The sequence below is a fragment of the Porites lutea genome, chromosome 2 (genome assembly GCF_958299795.1).
Source record: "Porites lutea chromosome 2, jaPorLute2.1, whole genome shotgun sequence".
NCBI classification, from domain to species: Eukaryota; Metazoa; Cnidaria; class Anthozoa; order Scleractinia; family Poritidae; genus Porites; species Porites lutea.
Window position 1 is genome coordinate 31,159,114 of NC_133202.1, and position 21,622 is coordinate 31,180,735.

The window sequence follows — 21,622 nt, forward strand, 5'->3', positions numbered from 1 at the left end:
GTAGTAGCTATAGGTAATACAGGTACTACAGGTACTACAGCTACTACAGGTATTATTGCGTCTACTAGAGTACAGCTACTACAGCACTAACAGTAATTGGCGGTGGCCCGGGACATTTTGGGCAGTCTTACACCAAGTACTACCCCAGGTTTCACTGTAGTTAAATGTTGAATGTTGAATGTTGAATGCGAAGTTGAATATTGAATAACGCGTTGCATGTTGAACATAAGTTGAATATTAAACGCATAGTTGAACACATAATACAAAACTACATATAAAATTAAATGAATTGAATATTGCTACATTTGGCTTGCCATATTAACATTTCAAAAATTGATATTCAAAAAAAAAATATTGCTTTTATGCCAACATAAATTTTAAGATTAGTTTGGTTTGTAAGTCTAAAGGCGTGAAGGGTCGTATAAAATATAATAGAAATAAAATAATTCGACTGTCATTGTGTGAATTAAATTCGACGTCTGAAACCTAGTCGTGCTTATGTTGTGCTGCAGTCGAGCTACAGTCGAGCCAGATTAGCACGGCACTGACGGCAGTACACGACGTTTGAAACAGGCTTTACTCCGGCCATAGCAGCTGCCATTAATCTGCGATCACGCTATTTTTAATTTGTTTCGCTTGGTTGAGAGCCAGCCTTTTTCTTAGAGTCGTTGTGTCTGTTAGGGGTCGTGAGTCTGAGCGATGGCTTTTGGTTACTTCGGCAACGAAGTTAGAAATTTCGTGACTTCTATCAGCCGATTTCAATATGTAAACAAAACAATGCATGTTTCGCTCGATCGCATGTGATTTAGACCGCCTGTATATGTCCGGAGCTCAATAGAGCAAAAATTGAGAGATAAATTTCCCACCAGTTAGCGTTTACTTGTATAATCTGAAAACAATCGACCGAACAACTCAAAATGCTTACCTCTGCTTGCTTAGGCTACATAAAATGGCGGCCTCGGAAGTGGGTGTAACACTGTGGAATAATACCGCAAAATTCCGAAAACAAGCTCCTCCATGTATGAGCCCCTCCAAATATAGGCCTTTCAAACTAAAAACCCTCCATTTAATCGCCCCTCCAAATATAAGCCCCTCGGAGGCTTGTACTTGGAAACTTGCCCTCAAATACAAGGTAAAACAAAGTAAGAACGGTATATTTCCTTCCAACTATAAGGCTAGCCCAATCGATTTTGAAACGCAAATTTCCCTCCGTAGATAAGCCCCTCCAAAATAAGACCCTCCAAAAATAAGCCCCTTTCAAAAGGGCCTTTGAAAAATATGAGCCCCGGGGCTTAGGGACTGAGCAATAATTATCAGGAGCGGGGAAGGGGGTGGGGGGGGGCATTACATAAAATTGCTGCCAAGATGGGGGGGGGCTCAACGTAAAATCACTCATTTGACGGAGGGGGGGCCTTAAGTTTTATTCGAAATGTAAATAAAATTAAACGCAATAAAAGATTCTCAATATAGGCATCATGATAGACTGTAACAAATATCAATACGAACAGCTGTTAATCGATTATTGAAAATATTCCATCAAAATGAAAAGCAAATTCACAACTGATCAATTTTAACCCGTCTTCTAATTAATTGAGCTGATCCTATGTAAAGCAAAAATCATGAACTTGTTTTTCAGCTTCCCCCATAAAACAATGGGAATCAAACAGATCTCGTAGACAAGCTTTGTCGGTTTTTAATGTGAATAAAAGTAATGTTTCTTCATTTCTCTTCAAGCTTGATTTCATTTGCCTCATTTTTACATCTAGTGATATTACTGTCATCATGTGGGTTTGGCTTGTAGTCATCACAGAGAAATCTGGATTGTCGGACAATAGATACTGAAACCTATTTTCCGGCTGCTCAATGTCCATTGTAATGTTATACTATCTGTCCCTTTCAGCAACGAACATTCTTTTCATCAACTGAACATTAGATCCAGCCCTTACTTTGAAGCTTTCATAAAAATCTGGCAAAAGCTTATTTCCAAAAAGAGAAATTCTTCTTTTAGCATCAGGGACAATGATTACAGTAGCATGACAATATAAAAGGTATTTACTTAAAGGCATCTATGGTAATGGTGGCGGTGAGGGGTGAGTGTGTGTTTGGGTGTGTGGGGGTGGTGGTAGGGGGGTGCGATGTTATTTTTAACATAACAGAGGGGGGTTAGAACTAACTTTTTTGTTTTGGAGGCGGGGGGGTACTGTCTAAGTTTTTGCTAGATAACTCTAGTTTTTCAGCACCCCCCCCCCCCCCCCCTCCTGATAATTATTGCACAGTCCCTTATTTTCGGAATTTTGCGGTACATCAGAGAGACAAGAATGTAAAAGGCAGCGGAGCTCTGGGAATAAGTATATAGCGAAAATTTTAATAAATTGCACGAGTCCAATTCCCACAATCCGCAAACACATCATGAGTATTCAATCTGTAAAAGTAACCTCCTCCAAAAATCTCCTGCCACGCCAAAAAACGACAATGTTAACGGTCCATCTGAACACGATTTTCTGAAAATCGCAAACAAAAATAAGTTTCTGCAAAACACAAAAAATCTTCAATCCGCAAAAAAATAACTGACTATAAAATAAACAGTAATAATAAAAAATAACAACAACTCCTTTTTAAAAGTACAAACATTAAGCACAAGGGACTGCAAACGACCGCAAACGAATATGCCGAAGAACGTAGGATCTATAAAGACCTGTTATTTTTGCATGGTTTTGTGATTCTGTGGGTGTTAGGAGTTCTGGGGTCAGGGCTAAAATCAGGGTGCGCGGATATTTTTTCATCAGAGCCTGATCTCTGGTTGTTACGCCATACTGAAGAGCCCCAAAGAGGGTGAAACAGCTGTCTATGGCTACAATCCCGCACTGTTTTGAGTTTTTTCGGTGTCGTGTTGATGTCTTGCAGAGTTAATTTTCACGTAGTACGATCAGCGTTGCAGTATTCTGCTTGCAGAATTTAATATGTCTACATTATTATTTTTGCTGATCAGGTCTTTATAGATCCTACGTTCTTCGTCATATTCGTTTGCGGTCCTGTGCTGTCCCTTGTGGTTCATGTCTGTACTTTTATAATTCTTGGGCCGTAGATCTTTTACAGATCCGATATGCTGTTATTTTGCATGGTTTTGTCCATGTTTTTTAAATTGGTTTTGGCCAATTGTTTATTTTCTCTGCGAGACATCAGCTTGACACTTGGACTCTTGTCCCCCAGAAGACACGTGGTGTTACGTGATTCTGTGGGTGTTAGGAGTTCTGGGTCAGGGCAAAAATCAGGGTGCGCGGATATTTTTTCATCAGAGCCTGATCTCTGGTTGTTACGCCATACTGACGAGCCCCAAAGAGGACGAAACAGCTGTCTATGGCTACAATTCCGCTCTGTTTTGAGTTCTTTCGGTGTCGTGTTGATGTCTTGTAGTACGATCAGCATTGCAGCATTCTGCTTGCAGAATTTAATATAACTCCTTTCTACAATTTTAACTTGTGTTTGGGATTGATCAAGTCGTTCTTTACAGCTGCGCCGACCCGGTGGAACGCCCTTCCAGACGAGTTGAGAGCTTTGGGCAGTCTCAAAACTTTTATGGCACGGTTAAAAACTCATTATTTTAAATTAGCTTTTTGCTTATAACCTATAATATTTTAACATAGATTTTTTGTATGCATATATAATATTTTTATCTAATATGCATTTAGAGAAGCTGTAATTTTTTTATCCATTTCATTGTAGTATTATAAGCATTGTAATGTAAAGGGCATCAGATCATATACCCATGTATTTTGCGCTATATAAATAATAAAGTTATGTTATGTTATGTTATGTTAAGTCCTCTTCTGTCTCGATTAATCAGCACAAATTACATATCAAAGGTCCTACATTGTCACTATCCACATTATCGTATTGCTTGTGTGGTCTCCCTTCATCTGTTTTAGATGTTGGTGAAGGAGGTGATGCATATCGATCCAGGAGGCCGGAGGTTTTTTTGTTATGTGTTTGCTAGCCTCCGTAGCAGTCGCTACCTTCCGTTTCCTCGCTTCGAGCCAAGCTGGGCAAGCGCGAAAGGCGCGTAATTTGTACTCGGCACCTGCGTATACCTCCAAAGCCAGGGAAAAGCGCCCTGGGGACAAGGTTGCTGCGTATTCTCTATTTTCCAATTGCCCATAATACACTCTGTTTGCGCCCCAAATTCTGCATAAACCATTGTTTTTAAATGCTCCTGGGAGTATTGCATTTTCCCAAGAGCATTTTAAGACAATAAGTTATGCAAAATTTGGGGGGCAAACAGAGTGTATTATGGGCAATTGGAAAATAGTCAATGCGAAAAAACGCACATGGGTTTGCGAGTTCCCCCCCAGCCTGCGTAGCTTCTTTCTCGGACAAGAATCGTAGGTCACGTGACGACAATTTTCTTTGTTTTACCCATGGACCACCGCGCGTCAGTTTAGGGCCAGTTCTCTTCGTTCCCAGTTTTTCTCAGGCAGAAGGCCTGGCTGCTAATTCATCATGGCGGCTTTCGGGGCCTTGAATATCAAGTGAAAAGAAAGAAAATCTTACAGGTTAAACGGAGAAAAGTCATGGTAAGTCTTGTTATACAGTAACTTTTTTTTTTTCTACGAGAAAGGAATTTCTCTCTAAAGTGGATAGTGATATTTTGGACAATAAAGTTCGAAATTGCGGGTTTTATTAGTAGTATGGGGTAGCGTGACCGAAGAACATGCTTTTTTCATGCACATAAAAGGGAAGGCACAGTCAAAGTGAATTATAGTTTCCAATTTTAATTTAAGTTTTACAATGTCCGATGTAAGAACCCAGCCGAACCCAAACCTAAGGCACACTTCATGGAGGCCATTTCCATTTAAAAGATACAAATCTTCCCTTCCCTGTACACGACGTATTCAGTACAAAAAGAATGAAAGGAAAAAAAATTCTTTTAAGATTTTAAGAAGACGACCCATCATTCTAGTGGGTTTAAGGGCATGCTTCTCCCCATAATTTTTAACTATAGATATTATTTGTGGAGAAAAACGCTTTTCACAGCCTCTTTGGGCCTCAAAACTTTTTTAAACTGTGAACACAATAATCCCATATAAAAGACCACCAATCCAAAACCCTCAAATTTTCCCAGTGAAATTAAGCCTTACAGTTGGAACCTCTAGTAAACGACCACCTCCTGTAAAGAACTGTAACCACTTTTTGGGTCTGATGGTTAATGATTAATTCCATTGTTTTTAACCTCTTGTAAGCAACTACTTGATGCATTCTCTGATCTTTACTTCCGCTGTATGCTCTATGCTACTAAGAATATATGAAGAAATTAAGTGACAACATGGAACTACACATGTCATAACTTAGACATTGCATGCAATAAATTATCTTCCAAAAAGTAGATGTGCCTGGACCTCTCCTCGGAAAAGGCCCACTGTGGTTCGATTATTGTAAATGTCCACCGTCCATAAGCAACCTCTCAGTCTTTGCATTTTGGGTGGTCGCTTATTGGGGGGTTGACTGTGTAGAAAATGTGTGATAAGGGTGTTGCTAAAACACACCTCTGCCTTGTAACTTACATGTGACAAGTGACAGAGAGAATGTTAGATCTGCATAAAGCTTAATGCAGCATATCCACTTGGAAATGTGGCTGTGAAGCCACATAATCGTGCAGCAGCATAGCTTGGCAGCTGGGTAGCCGCGTAGCTATGTAACCACCTTTCTAGGTCTTGGTTATTACATGGTTGGGTGCTCTGCAGTTTTAAGTGTTCTTAAAAGAGTTTCCTTTATTTAATTTTATTCTTGTACAATAGAATGAAGATAATGTGAACTGCAGAAATAAAAAAACTTGAAAAAATGGAGGAGTGTTCCCTGTAAGCAAAGTCTTCTTTCTCTGAGGCAGGCAATGCTTTTGGAAATGGAGACTCTGTTTACTTTGATGAGGCACGACTTTTCTAATGATCTCCATGAAAGCACAAAAACTTTTATTCCAGACAGATAACGTTTAATTTCTGTTTGTGCTAATGAAAAGAAAAAATAGAGTGTAACTTAGTCCTTTATTATTTTTTTTCTTTCAAACACTGCAGCTATTAGGTCCAGGCTTTTTCCCAGGCATGCTTTGCACCAAGTTAAAAATAGTGGTCACTTTTTGTTTTAAAATGAACAAATATTCAGTCAATTCATTTTGCTATACTTTGACATTTGCAGGCACTGTTTGGAGTGCAGTTTGTGTTGAGTGTTGTGATGGCAACCATGCTTCAAAAGTTCTCACCCTACATTTCCTTAGCAAGATGGATTCTCTGTAACAATCAGTTAGTGATGAGATCATTAATTATTAGATGTATTATATTTAAGCAAAAACGGATGTAATAACTTTTGTAGACTGATGTTTTCTTTTCTTCATTTTCTGAAACTTTTTCATTTAAAAAGCGATTTCTTTCAGACTTGTGTGTATTAGGGCTCATATCGTCATTTCCTCTGAGACTAATCTCATTTGTCATGTCTGTAAAAGTCTTGTAAGGTACCTCCATCCAACTGATGACGAGCTTAAGTCACTGATTGGCAAGAATGCTACTGGCCATGCAACCAAAGGTAAAGGCAGGAAGGCCACATCTGCAGATTCAAGGTTTGTGAATTCACTTTCACTAGGTAATAATAATAATAATAATTTTATTTATATAGCGCTAAAATCCAATAATTGTCCAAAGCGCTACCTAATTACAAAAAAGAATATATATAAAAAAAAAAAAAAATCTAAATTATAAAATATCTACAATATACAATACAATTCAAATATAGCCTAAGTTATCTACTATATAAATCAAAAACATCTTAAAACAAAAGGAATCTCATAACCTATATGCTAACTTAAATAAAAAAGTTTTAAGGGATTTCTTAAAAGTTGCCACTGAAGCACATTTCCTAATCTCTAGAGGTAAATCGTTCCACAATTTAGGTCCTGCAATAGAGAAAGCTCTGTCTCCATATGTTTTCAATCTGCTTCTTGGAACCACTAAATATTCTTTACATGAAGAACGCAATGACCTAGAGTATGTTTTAAAATTCAAAAGGTCAGAAATATAAGAAGGTGCAAGGCCATGAAGGGCCTTGTATACCAATAAAAGGACTTTAAAAGTTATTCTAAACTTAACTGGTAACCAATGAAGATTAATTAAAATAGGAGTTATATGAACATGCTTCGGTGTTAGTGTGACAACACGAGCTGCAGCATTCTGAACTGCCTGTAGTCTAGCTACAGCAACATACGAAACTATTGAGTAAGTTTATACCAGTCACATCCAATTTCCTGTGCAATGAGAATCATATCATGCTACACAACTCTCATTACCAAGTGTACTATTAGAATTGGTGTGAGAATCAGTGATACAGCATTTTTTGGCTACATTATTGACAAATCTTCCTGCCAAAACCCAGCTAATTTCGCTTAGTAGTTCCTGGAGAATGAAGAAAACAAACTTTGGATTTTGCATAATTTTAAGTTTTTTATTTGGGAAATTCACCTTTAGCTTGATATCTGCAGCAGCTTATTCAAATAGAATTTCTGATTAATTTTGTTGTAGGGTTTTTACCCTCCTGTAAATAGATAGGGACGAGTTTCTCTGGTTGAGCTTAAATTATAAGATTCATTATTTATGCCAGAACAAAAGAAGTTGGGGTTGGGTTTATTATTTTTGTTCTTTATTTGTACATGTGTTATAGAAAGAGGCAAACAAATGCAGCTCCTGGAGGAATTAACAGTGATGATCTTAAGACATTTACAGTTCCTTGTAACATTGATGTTCAGCTAGATAAGGCCATGGTAAAATAATGTTCTGTATTATTGATATTTTATTATAATGAAGAATTATATATTAGGGCTGATTTCAAGATGAATAAGACAGTATAATTTAATGTTATAAATCATTATGCTATACACATTTATACTAAGCTGTTATTGGATGGTGGCACTTGAATACATGTATAGGATGGATTGATCTCTTCAGATTTTACATGTTCAACCCAAATTTCACTTCAAGAAGTATCCCGTGTTTATTCAATTAAGCGTCCAACCGAATAAGTGCACGTGTTGAATAAGTGCCCATTCTGTAGGGAGGAAAAGTTAATAAGCATTCAGCCTCTAATAAAGTACCAGTTACTGAATGTCCATTACCACTGCTAGAAAGAGCTTTTCAAAATTGGGAAGGGCGGATGGGTGCAGAAATCTCTCCCTTCAGTCATACAAAGAACTGTGAAATTGGCTAATGTGCGGATTGACTTTGTCAAAATAAATCACTTTCAAAACTGGCAACTTTAAAGATTTTTGGGCATTTTTTCCTGATCGGTGGTGCTATTTTTTCTATGTGTGGTCCTGTCAAAAAGGACTGGAAATATCTATATAGTTACCATATAGTGTTGATTTTTTTCAATTTCAGATTGAGGAAATTGACTTGCTCCCGCAGTTTCTCTACAGCGATTACAAATGGCTCATTGATTTTTCACTTTGTGCAGTTGTAATCAATGTTCTTGTGGAGATCTTTGCATTCTTTTTACCGGAAATCTATACTCAGGAGTTGAATTTGGCTCTGGTGTGGAACTTTCTTGTCATCTTCTTTTCACTGTATCCTTTGTTCAAGAAACATCATTTTAGAATAAAAACATTTTTAGGGGTTGGAAATTTGCCACTGAAGTTGAACCTCCTTCTCCTTTTGTATGCAGCTTGCTTGTGACTTCTCAACATATCCCCCTGATAAAGGTCTTTGTCCATAGGCTAAACCATTCCCTGTATGAAACCAACCAAAAATTAAAGGGACAGGTTCACGGTTATGTGCATGGTCATTAATTAAATTACTTTTTTCCAATAATTATTAATTCTGTTGGTTAATAATCCCACTCACATGTATCTCAGCAATCTCAGAGTGTATTTCAAAGTAGAAGTGTATTTCAGAGTAACAAGGTAAGATAGTGGAGTACTAAAATCGAAGAAAAAATTAGTGGATTATGCTAACACCACCAACATTGAATTTGTTGTTGACGCGAAGGTTTTATTCCATCGTTGATTAATTTACAGCTATTTGCAAATATTTAAGTTGATCAAGAGCAAGTGACTGCCAGGGGAGTGTGCAGTTTGGTTCTTTGATGACATGATCATATTGCTTGCATAGACGATACAGCATGCCCTGGCTCAAAAGCAGCATTTTGATAAATGAGCATGCACTGAACCGTGAACCTGTCCCTTTAAGGTGGCTCGATACAGTTTTTCAGAGCCAATACCTCCCAAGTTTGAGCATAAGCTACGTCGCCATAAACAAAGTTTTGGAAAAATTGCCCCCACAGTTGTATTTAATAGATAAAGATGAAAATTTGTTATGATCAGGGTTGCAACGTCATTGGAGTTGTCATAGCAACGAAATGACGCTTTTACCTATTTTACTTGCAGCAGTATATCTCGGCTTTGAGAACTGTCCTTCCAAAATCGTTCACGGGAGCTTTTTCCTCCAATAGGGGCCTCAATGTTCGTGAAGTTTAAGCGAAATCTGTAAGAGCGTTATTGAGATATTTTGGGATGAAGTTTTTATGGTTAGAAACACAGTAAAAAATGGACAATATTATTGTTTGGCCGTTATCTGTAGAAAATGAAGCGCTTTTGACATGCAATTTCATCTCATACTATTTTCAATCTTTTTAAAAACGTGTGTGAAAGATCATGGAGATAGCTGCAGCCGATTGCTAGAAAGAAGGGTTTTATTAGTATGTATCGAAGCGCTCTTGTTAGCGGTTTTGTAAACATTTTGGTCTTCTCTAACAAATTAGCGAATAATTTTTAAACCGCTCGATAGATTTTTTTTTTAAATTAAGACTCTTGAGATTAACCTTTCTTTTATATGACCTTTTAGTTTCAAGATTATTGATACATTGTAAGGCAGTAAAATAACGGCTACAATTCGTTACTTTTTTATCGGAAGATTCGTTATTACAAGTGAAAGTATCTCATTATTCAAGGCATTGTCTCCAAGTTTCATTTTCACGTGAACAACAGTAACTAACAATGCATTTGACATATGCAAAAATGCTAGCTATTGTTATGCGCGAAACTATGAAACTTGGAGACAATACCCTGAATAATGAGAGGCTCACATTTGTAAACACAAAATTTCTGCCAAAATATTGGCGCATTGTAGCCCTGATTTTACTGCCTTACAATATATCAATAATCTTGAAACTAAAAGGTCATATAAAAGGAACGTTAACCTCAAGAATCTTAATGTTTTAAAAAAATCTATCGAGCGGTTTAAAAAATATTCGCTAATTTGTTAAAGTAGACCAAAATGTTCAAAAACCGCCAACAAAAGCGCCTCGATACATACTAATCAAATCCTTCTTTCTAGCAATCGGCTGGAGCTATCTCCACGGTCTTTCACACACGTTTTTAAAAAGATTGACACTACTATGAGGTGAAATTGCATGTCAAAAGCGCTCCATTTTCTACAGATAACAGCCGAACATCAAGATTATCCATTTTTTACCGTATTTCTAACCACAAAATCTTTCTTCCAAAATATCTCGATAACGCTCTTACAGATTTCGCTTAAACTTCACGAACATCGAGGCGGCTATTGGAGGAAAAAGCTCCCGTGAATGATTTTGGAAGAACAGTTCCCAGTGCCGAGAAATACTTCTGTAAGTAAAATAGGTAATAGCGTCATTTCGTTGCTATGACAACTCCGATGTCATTTCAACCCTGGTCATAAAAGATTTTCTTCTTTATCTAATACAACTGTGGGGGCAATTTTTCCAAAACTCTGTTTATGGCGACGTAGTCTATGCTCAAACTTGGGAGGTATTGGCTTTGCAAAACTGTATCGAGCCACCTTAAAATGGTAAGATTTGGTGGTATATTACTTGATGTGGGTACATACAAGAGGTTCAGCTGTAAATGCAGTGACTAACTGGTTGCTCATGCAAGGTTGCTGTTTGCTGATGAGGGCTGCTCACACTTTTGTTGACTGTAATAATGTGAAGGTGTGAAATTTTGCCAGTATATTTTGGTTCCAAGACATGGTTATTGGTTTGTTTGGCAATTCAGTTGCATAATTCAGTTTATTACAATACAGCAAGTAGTTTTGTTAGAGGATGACTTGCTTGGACTCTTGCCCATCGGGAAAGTGAGGTTTGAAAGCTTCTTTCCTAGCAAAAATATCTACTGGTCCTGGACTATCGGACGAAACTTTTTTCAAGCCCTGAAAAAGTGGTCACGTGTCAGAGGTTGTCGTCTTTGAGAGGTGGATTTGTTGCGGTCCTGGATTTATTTTCTTTTGTTTTTGGTATGGTTATGTATGAGAATGAGTTTGAAAAATTAGGGAAAACAAAAATTAAACCAAAAATACATATGTAATATTGAACCATTTAGCATATCAGTGCACCTAGAGGTTCTCCTTCCCTTTTCCCAAACTTATTTATCTCTTCAGTATTCCAGTTTGATTTATTTACCTTACATCTTGTTCCCTAAACTTAATACCAGCAAGGTTCTGTTTTCACTGGCAGCAGCTTATTGGAGAGGTGATGACACTGGTGAACGCTCCATGTGTTTGACGTTTGGTTTGTTCTTTTTTGTTGTTGCCATGGCTGTGCTTGTGATTGACGAGTCTCTTCTAGACTTTGGTCTTGATAAAGGTAAGCAAGTATAAAGTGGTAAATGATTGTTTATTTAAGTAATAGACAACACTTTCCATGAGTTTACCGGCGTGATAACGCGGGATGTTGGGAGAACACGAGAAGAGCTGGTAAATCACGAGCCGAAGTCGAGTGATTTACAAGCTTTTCTTGTGTTCTCCCAATATCCCAAGTGGGTTATCACGCCGGTAAACCCATAGAAAGTGTGGTCTTTTGCTTTTACATAATAACTTTAAGTAAAACTATGAGTTTACTGGCACAATAAACCATAGCTTTTAAACGAATCAGAACGCTCGTACTATCTTAGTTATTTTTTTATTAAACAATTATTCCACTCGCGCTTGTTGGATATGAGATGATTATAGCCAACTCGGCGCTACGCGCCCCGTTGGCTATCTATCATCTCATATCCAACGCGCCCTCGTGGAATAATTGTTAAATACAAACACAGGTTATAAAGCTGAAAGACAAAACATAATGACAACCCTTTTAAACCGACCACTTGTTTAAATACTATTAAAGGTAAAGGTGAAAAATAAGGTAAGTGCAAAACGTTCCTCGTGAAAATGAGTTTTTTTGCGTGAGAATAAGAAAAAAAAAAAATTCATATCAATGGCTTCGCACTTAGCCTCTCTTTGAAACAGAGGCTTGTGGCAATTCGGAAATGACCTATTCAATTGATGTCGCAAAAATGTCTTTTTTTTTGTTTTCCTTTAATCTAGTCATCTATTTTCATTTCAAAAAATGCAGTTGTACTTTACGTAAGCGATCACACATTATGCCAGATTTAGTGGAACTTGCATATGAGAGGCAGGGGCGTATCTAGGGGGTGAGTGCAAGGGGTGCGCACCCCCCCCCCCCCCCCCCCCTTGAGATGACCTTCGGCTTTCTAATACAAATGTTATTCTAAAAAAATATATTTTTGTTATTGATATGGTTTTAACGGACCCTACAGAAAATTTTTTTGTCGTTTCCGTAACAATTTATTTCCTCAGGATTATACAACTTCGTTCCAAGGGGTCCCCATCTCCCACTCGTCCCTGTCTCGCTCCGTGTAGAACCCTTGGAACGGGGTTAAGAATTATAGTTTAACTAAGAAATGTTCGAACATATAATTCTATTCAACATTTTTTAGGGTTTTTGGTAGCATTTGGAAGTAACGGATGCTGAAGTTGAGCTGGCAGACTTGAACCGTACGTTCGCGCCGGAAGTGTGAACCTTGAACAACTAGGGGGTTCCGGGAACATAGTCCCTTCCGGCTATTTTGTAGGTTTTTCAGGCGAAAGTAAACAACCGAGGCCAGGGCGTCAAGCAACTGAGGCACGCCGCGTAGTTGTTTTCACTCGCCTAAAACTTATTGTTCCAATGATCTGCAGAATAATTAAAGTTGACCGCTGATCTTTACTTGTTTTGTTTTAATGTCAGGTTACGAGTCTTTTTCAGAAAAGGTTACAGAGTTCATGGAAAAGCAAGGGATTTCATCCAGGTCAGGTTTGGCAATTGCCTTATACATTTAAATTCGCTTAACTCTTAGATTTCTAATATTCATCAACGTCAATTCTTCTAACGTTATAAATACGTGATGAGGGGAAAATTTATAAGAATTAAAATTGATTGAAAGATGTTGTGATCTTTTATCGCTACACTGTACTACTGTCGTTAAGGTCGCTGAACGGCGTTGCGATCATGTGGAAAACAGGGCTTACAATTCATTTAAATCTGGCAAATTCAGTTCTAAAGTTTCACCTTCCCCTATACTTCTCAACAGACACTTCGTGTATTCAGGCGACGACGACATTGTGGGGAGGTTAAGCAAAGACGACGGCGAAGGCCGCAACGAGAGTAAAGGTCGTTTAAAAAGTGATTTCGGGTTCTTTCAATATTTATCGCAATTATTTCGATTCACTTTGTCACATGCAGGCGAACTCTCCTGGAGCTGAGTTCCTAAGAACAATACCCAAGTTCATAAAGAAAAGGAAAATTTCGTCGTGACTTGTTTACTTCCTCCATAAAACGTAAAGTCCGGCATTTTAACTTCGTAGTCGTGCAGTGACGGCAACGAAATGCACAAGAAAGCGTCATGTACCTGCAGAAATTTTGTTTTTGCTCATTAATCCTGTTGCTTTTTTGACGTTCTCGTCGTTGGATCTTTGGGTCCCTAATTATCAGGGAGTAGTCACGAGCAGATGACGTCAGCTGTTGCGTTTTTCGCTTCGAAAGATTCTTAATACCTCTTAAACTAAATGCTGTCGTATCATTACCTTGGTCTACCTACTGTACGTGTTGTTTATGCGAATGCAAACAAGTCCAAGAGAGCGGTAGTTGAATGTGAAGAAGAACTCCCCAGCCTCGTTTGTCGGTCATTTGTTGGTCTAGTATCTTGCAGACATTTTTTAACTTATTTCAAAAAGTTTCACTTTTGAAACAGCGAAACGTTCATTGATGAATAAAGCTGTATATATGTAGATATGCAAGGCTTTTCAGACTTTTCTCTGAGTCACGTTAATCACGTTAGTCATCAGTATCGCTTTCATAGAAGCTTATCATAATTCAAACTCAATGAGTGTTGTAACACACCCAAAAAAAGAGTGGTTTGTTTGAACCGTTAACAATACACAACTGCTTTCTTTCTGCGGCTTTTTCCGGGCCAGTCCTCATTTCTCGAACAGCAGCCTGTAATCGAGCCTAGTCGACAACATTTAAAACAATGAGCTATTGAAGTCAAAGTGTATCAGAAGCATTAAGGGTGAGTCAAATGATACTGGAATCTTTGGTAAGTCACAAACAGTTAAAGAATAGCAATTGGTAACCGCTGATGAAGAAAACTAGAAAACTGCGTTCTTTTGATAATCTTTCCACAATGAATCATTTTTTCTTCCGCAGTGGCCCGACTCCTAGGTGGGTGTTCAAACTGTTCCTCGCTGTGGCCTCTGCTGTGCTTGGTGCTTTTCTAAGCTTTCCTGGCATGCGTTTGGCAAACATGTACCTGGATTCACTTTTCTACTGTCGAGAAACTCGCGTTATGCTGTAAGTTCAACTTATATTTCTAGGTCTTTACTCAGTTTTATGAAGCGAGTGCCTCCTTCACTCTGGGAACTCTCTATTTTCGAATCCCCCATATAAGTACACTCAGTTTGCCCTTTAATATTCCTGGGAGGACTACATTTTCAAAAAAATATTTGGGCGTGAGGGTAATTAAAGTGCGTTATGGGGGACTGGAAAATAGAGTGTTCAGCACAGGGGACTTTCTAATTACTCAAAGAATGTTTGTCACGACATTTCTAGTCCAGTGTTGTTTAGTTCTGTCAGTTACTCACGGTGAAACCTACAGAGGCAAAGAAATTAATCCTAAAAGACTATATCGCAAGTGAAGGGAAACAGGATTATAATTATGTATCCAGATCGCTATATTTCAGACTTACCAAAATCAAACACCTAACAACATTCCAGTCCTAGAAGTATGCAGGATGTCTGCGAGTTTATACCAATTACTAAAGAACTGCAAAATCAGTCGGTGAACCGACAATGCCTTTAAGCTACATGCAAATAGACGCAACAACTCCCAACATTGTTGGCCCAAGAACGTTGGAAGTTGTTGCGTCCCTGTAGGCCGCGGTGTGCAAACGGATGCAACAACTCCAAACAATGTTGGGACCTGCAGTGCATCGTGGGAAGGATACAACCCATAAGTCTTTGTAAACCATGCGTAATGAGCGTGCGTGGCCCCAACAATGTTGAAAAAGCGCTGCAAACGGATCCAACATTGTTGAGCTACGCTTCGGTGGTCACGGGACAAAAGAAATGTTGGGAGTCGTTGGCTGAAAAGTTTGACCGGTAAAAAAAATTGTAAACTGTAAATTGCTTCTTTACCCACGAAGCACAAAGGAGTTCATGTGAACTCGTTTAAACGTGTCCGTGCGTTCCAGATCGAATTGGAATTTTGAAGTGTTAGTTTTTGAGGTTTCAAACCTTGCGCTACAACTCCCAACAACACGCAATAACGTGCAACAGGGTAACCTGAGATCAGGCTCTATTTTCGTTTCGTTTTGTAAAGGACGACGTAAGAGAGAATGTACGAGAACTGCTAAAATTAGGCCTGATCTGAGGTTAGCAATAGGGTGTGTAAACGAAAGCAGCATGTAGCATCCAACAATGTTGGGAGCTGTTGGCCAACAATGTTGCGTCCGTTTGCACTGGGGTTTATGCCCAATGTCCTACTGCGGTCGCGGATATGATTATAAAACACCATGAAAGATGATTATTTTGATGATCTTCATCTTTTCTTTTTCTGTTTTAGGGTTTGTCTCCACGTGAATTTCGTGGCGCCTTTGTTCCTTATTCTGTTATGGGTAACGCCCATCGTACAAGGACCCCTATTGGCTGGTTCATGGAAAGATCCCAACAGTAAAGACAGCCAACCAGTGTAATTTTGACTGTTATGTTTTCAGTCTACAATCACTTTATTTATACTTCACTGTTTTACTTACTTTACTGCTAGATTATGTAAATGGTAATGCCTGTAATATATTGTAAGCTTACCTGGGACTCAACGCAATGCATGACAGTGACTGAAGTACGGAAGTAGCACCAAGGGATTTTGTCACCATACTCAAATGTTGAAATTGCGTAACGTGTCTTCAAAATTAGCAAAATGATTAATCTTCTCTGAGAGTTTAGGTATCCCTATTTTTTTCTTTTTGTAGACTTCAAAATGTATTTTTGGAATGATGCCACCCTCTACGTATTCGTGAAACGCGCAAATTATAACCCAACAACACAGCCCACATATTGCGACGCCACCCACAGTTTTCCCCGCGAAATGGAATCTGACGATCGAGCGGAAAAATTCCATACTGATGACGTGTTACTTCCCTGATCTTGATATTGCTTCTGATTGGTTGTGCTGTGAGGGCAACTAGCTACAACCAATACAAAGCCCTTTCCTGATCTGGGAAGTTTCACGTCATCAGTATGGAATTTCTTCGTTTGTTCCTCAGACGTCATTTTGGCGAGAAACTAGTGGTGGCGTCGCGAAATATGGACTGTTTTCTCAGGCTTGCAAAGTACCCTTGTACAGAATGCGCTGCCTTTTAAGGAGGCCACTAGGCACTTGACATGCGCAGTGTTTATCACTGATTCCCGTTGTAATATTTGATTTCAGATTAACAGAGAAAGGGTACAATAACCTACGCTTCAGCTCGTTGCTTTTGTTTTGCGTTTTACGGCTTAGTCTAGTTTGGCGACATCTTCAGTCATATCTAGACATGGCTCACGAGAGAATTGAAAAGATGAAGAAAGAAACAGGGAGGATATCAAATGTGGACTTACAAAGAAAGGTGATAAATCCATTTTCTCTTTCCTTTCTTTTCATTTCTCTTCAGCAAATATGTGCCTCTTTGACTTTAAATAGACTTTGAAATGATATATTTGAAGTTGATACAGACAGTTTTTCAGTCGAAGTTGTAGTTTGTTCAGAACGAAGTCTCTTTTTTTCACTTGTGAATTATAAGGCAGTTAATACTATGTTTTTAAATTACTTTGTTTATTTTTTGTCGCTCAATTAAAGTTAAATTTGTTCGTATTACACAGGTCGCCCGCGTGTTCTATTACTTGTCAGCGGCTGCTCTTCAATACCTAGCCCCAACGATTCTCCTTCTCTTCTCAGTATTGATGCTGCGTACATTGGGTAGGTTTACAACATGACTACGTCAAAAGGGGCTTTGGCTATGGCCACAAGAAATCCTCTAACGTTGTGAGCGCAAACTAACTTGAACGTTACCGAGGAATGAATTTTGCTGCATAAAAATATTCTTTGGGAAAAATATATATTGTTTTAGTGTCGGTGCCTGGCTGGGATTCGATTTCATAACCTTTGCTGGCGCAGCCACCCAGTACAGCCTTTCTTTCGCTTTGTTGAAGTTGGTGTACTCGAGAAAGACTCAACATGAATCGAGTAAGATCTTTTTTGAGCATGCATTTCATGTTGCTAAGCCTATAATATTTTTCCGCATGGTACAACGGGCTCTGTTATGGACAGCGGTTTGTCGATAAACGGATAGTCGGACACAAAAACCCAGTTTTACGAGATGAAATAAGACTGACTAGTCCTGAAGTTGGGGCTGCCATTACTTCAAAAGATTGACAAAAGATTCAAGTAGAGCCTCCTTTCTCCTCCTCGATCAAAGTGATGTTACACGGGACGATTCGTAACGACGGTTTTCAGCGCAACACGTCTTTGCAATGTTGGAACAATGTTGTAACTATTCGAAACAATGTCGCAACAATGTTGCAACGCTGTGTTGCACTAGAAATCGTCGTTGCGAATCTTCTCGTGTAACATTACCTAAAAGGAGGCTCTGCTTGCAGCGTTTTGCCGTCGTCGTCGTCTACTGTATCTTTAGCGAGCTTACGCAACAGGACGGGAGAGGAAGGAACATAGTAAACCTTGTGTGACATCGTGATAATAATTTTGATTGAAAAACGCTTCCGCCAAACTTCACCCTCCTTTAAACAGGTCTTTTTGTACAAGACCAGAACACATTAACTTAAGTGAAGATCACCACAAGACACATAAGTAATAGGCCAGTCACGTTTGTCACAAACAAAAGTTTTGTCGTCGTCCTCTTCTTTTTGCCGTCCTGTTGGGCAAAGCTTGATCCAACTGAACAAACTAGGCCGGGTTGCTGTAGGGGACGCGGAAGATCTCTACCTACATTAGCGTTCAGTAAGAGTAAAGGACGTGCAGGCTCTGCTTATTATTAATAAGGCGATTTAAGTGCTCTTGAATCAGAAACTAAATCTTGATCTTAAGATAATTTCTCAAAAGCCACTTCTAGCCTACTTCGTGTTTGATTACTTTCTTTATTTTGTACTAATGTACCCTGCTATTCCACCTTTCTTAACTACTCTGCTTTGGAAATTTATCTTGTATTAAAAACGTCTCTTGGTAGCAAAGAACCGTCTGAATGTTAAAGGGCATTGTACATCCAAATCCCCATTCCAGAAACAATGGGGGAATGGATACAAACTTTCGGCGCTGAGGTTTCTGGGGTCGTTTGGGTGGACAAACGTTACATGTACTTATGATTGGTTAATAGTTGCCTTGAATACCATCGACCAATCATAACTAACGCTTGTCCACCCAGACAATCCCAGAAATCACTGCACCCAAAGCTTGCACCCATTCTCCCCAGAGTTTCTGAAGTGGGCTATAACAGTAAAAAGATTTACATTCAGGCATCACCACACTTGACCGTCTCTTTGAAGCACTCAGTCGGAACATTTTTTAAAAACTTAATGGCGCCATTTTATAAGTTCGTATTTCCAATGATCACTGGGTTGTGGATTACAGTGGGGTTAAAGAAATCTACCGGCATAATAAGATTTACACATTCCTTGTTTGTAATTTTGGATGAATTAATTAAATGTAAGTTGTTTTTTTAGGTTGTTCAGACTGGAACAGTAACCCTGTTGGTGTATCCCGTATACAGTATTCCTCACTGATATCCAATAGCACGAGAGAAGCCGCTCTGAGCTTGCGTGGAGTACTTACCCCTGCGTTGTTCCAGGGAATCATGTCTTACATGGTGTGGTGGGTGTGTGTGTCTTGGTTAATCACCTCGGTGTTTGGAGTTGTTTATCTCAAGATGTTTGAAGCAAGTTGACACTACACTCATAGGCAGCCTAGTCCCTAAACGTTCTCGGCTCGGTTAAAACTGGACCCCACCGTGAGCTTTGACGTCACCGAGAAAGACTCGCCCAGATTTCGCGCGGACAATGGGGGAAGAGAGAATGCCTAGGGACTAGGCTGATTCAGGGATAGACAGAAGAGGGAAAGACGAGGATTGCGCGATCGACTGAAATGGATTTCGAGGCCGAGAATGACGTGTTGCAGTGACGACGCTCTCCAAACTATCGGAGAAATAAATTCCACTTCGATAAACCTGGATAAAGCTACTTTGATCCTTTGACTGAAATGTTATTATTGGACAGCAGCCCCATGAAAGTTGAGATCAGTTGTAAATTCAGCCAGAGAAAGGACATTTTCCTGGCCTCCGTAATAAAGTCTCTGAAACAGTTACTGTATGCAGGCTATACTCAGAAAAGAAGTTACCATGGTGATTTCCCCTTTATGTTTAATGCTTGTCTCTTTAAACCTCCGAGTTTCAATAATTATTCTACTCTTTGGACCAAATAGACATCTTTGCCTGTATGTTTTGTTTTCCTAATGAAGGTTTCAGAGTAATTTGTCCACATGTCTTTTCATACATTATGCGTACATGTGCACGTGAAAAAGACAAAATTTAGAGTATTATCACATGACCTACTTGTAGTTTTCGATGAGGGAGCGGGAGCTGCAGAAACAATGCCCTCCCACGGTCCCCACGGGGAAAGCTTCAACTTGTTGCAATTCTCTCCCTAGTCAGATGGGCTTTAAATGCAATACAGTAAAACCCTGCGACTAAGAGCCTGGATTTTAAGAACCTGTTAGGCTAAAATTTGCCAGTTAATGGGGCAGAGCTGGATTTGGGGTGCGTTGGGTAGAGTCCTAGTTAAAAAAAAAATAGCCGATCCTTTGTTCTTTCTAGCTATTTTTAGCGAAGCTCTCTCGCGCGCAGCAGAGCACCATGGGTAAGAAAGTCTGGTTATCTATGCAACCAAGACATTTTGGTTCTGACAAAATCGTCCGTCCGTCCGTACGTACGTACGTCCACCCCTTCATGTAAGATGGAATGAAATTTTGCATTTCAAGCACCCCGCGCGTTTCAGCGGTAAATTGCATGGCCACCTGTGCTTTTAGAGAGAAAAAAAATAACAACAACAACAAAGCCGAGTCTTTCTGTAGACTAAAATTCAATGTCTACATTAACGTGAATAACAGAGAAAGTCCTAGTGCAAGAATGAAAAAAAAAAAAAGGAAGACCAATTTCGTTGGAAGAAACTAGCATGTTCACAGACTTTCTATTTTCTCCTACAAGTCCACCGAGCGCGCGTGATAACGATAGAAACAGCGGGGAATTAAATGACCGCTAGCTTAAGGGGGTAGGGGTGGGCGGAAGGAGAAAATATTCATTTTTCTTTCTCGCGCTCGCTCTCGTCGAGCCGATTATCGAAAAGAATTTTAAAAAAAGCAACGTCTGTGTACAGGCTAGAAGAACACTTAAAAATGTGATAGCGCAGGTGAGAAAAGGAGAAATGCTAGCGGCTACCAAGGTGAAAATGTGCGGCAGTGAAAAAAATAAGTGAACAGGAACTCATGCATACAACATTTCCTCCATAAGCCTGCCTGCAAACAGACGCCGTACGTGTTGGCAGTGGTGTGCAAACGGATGCAACAACTCCCAACAATGTTGGGACCTGCAGTGCATCGTGGGAAGGATACAACCCATAAGTCTTTGTAAACCATGCGTAATGAACGTGCGTGGCCCCAACAATGTTGGAAGAGCTGTGCAAACGGATCCAACATTGTTGAGCTACGCTTCGGTGGTAACGATCACGGAACAAAAGAAATATTGGGAGTCGTTGGCTGAAAAGTTTGACCGGCTTCAAACTTTGCGCAACAACACGTGACAACATCCAACAACCTGAAACAGGGTGTGCAAACGGACGCAACATATAACATCCCGCAATGTTGGGAGTAGTTGGCCAACAATGTTGCGTCCGTTTGCACGGGGCTCAAAACGTGTAACTAGAAAGTTTCTGAAAGTTTCACTTTGTAGTCGTGCAAAACAGCGGCAAAGAAATGTACAAAAAAGTGTGCTGGGCACGTGCAAAGGTGCTTTTATTCTAATTAGACCTCTTGTTGTTGTTTTTTACCGTTCTCCTTGTCTTCACCGTTTCTTTAGCATTACACGGTTTTATAGTTTGTTTGAGTAAACTATAAATATTAAAGAGAGCCTCGCTTTTGCCCTGGCTAAATCTATATATAATTCATAATTACTTTTCAGCCCGGCTTCAAACGCGCTGTCGGCAG

General features: G+C 39.3%; 1 protein-coding gene across 1 annotated transcript; it reads left to right on the plus strand.

The window, feature by feature from the left end:
* The first annotated feature begins 4,478 nt into the window (after positions 1–4,478).
* On the plus strand, positions 4,479–19,729 carry LOC140928315 (transmembrane protein 161B-like). Its single transcript, XM_073378051.1, has 12 exons — positions 4,479–4,571; positions 6,187–6,290; positions 6,491–6,604; positions 7,699–7,798; positions 8,412–8,596; positions 11,498–11,649; positions 13,075–13,135; positions 14,533–14,676; positions 15,947–16,072; positions 16,811–16,985; positions 17,239–17,335; positions 19,093–19,729. Exons 1-12 carry the CDS (start codon positions 4,569–4,571, stop codon positions 19,311–19,313), a joined length of 1,482 nt encoding a protein of 493 aa, XP_073234152.1. The 5' UTR covers positions 4,479–4,568; the 3' UTR covers positions 19,314–19,729.
* The last annotated feature ends 1,893 nt before the right edge of the window (positions 19,730–21,622 follow it).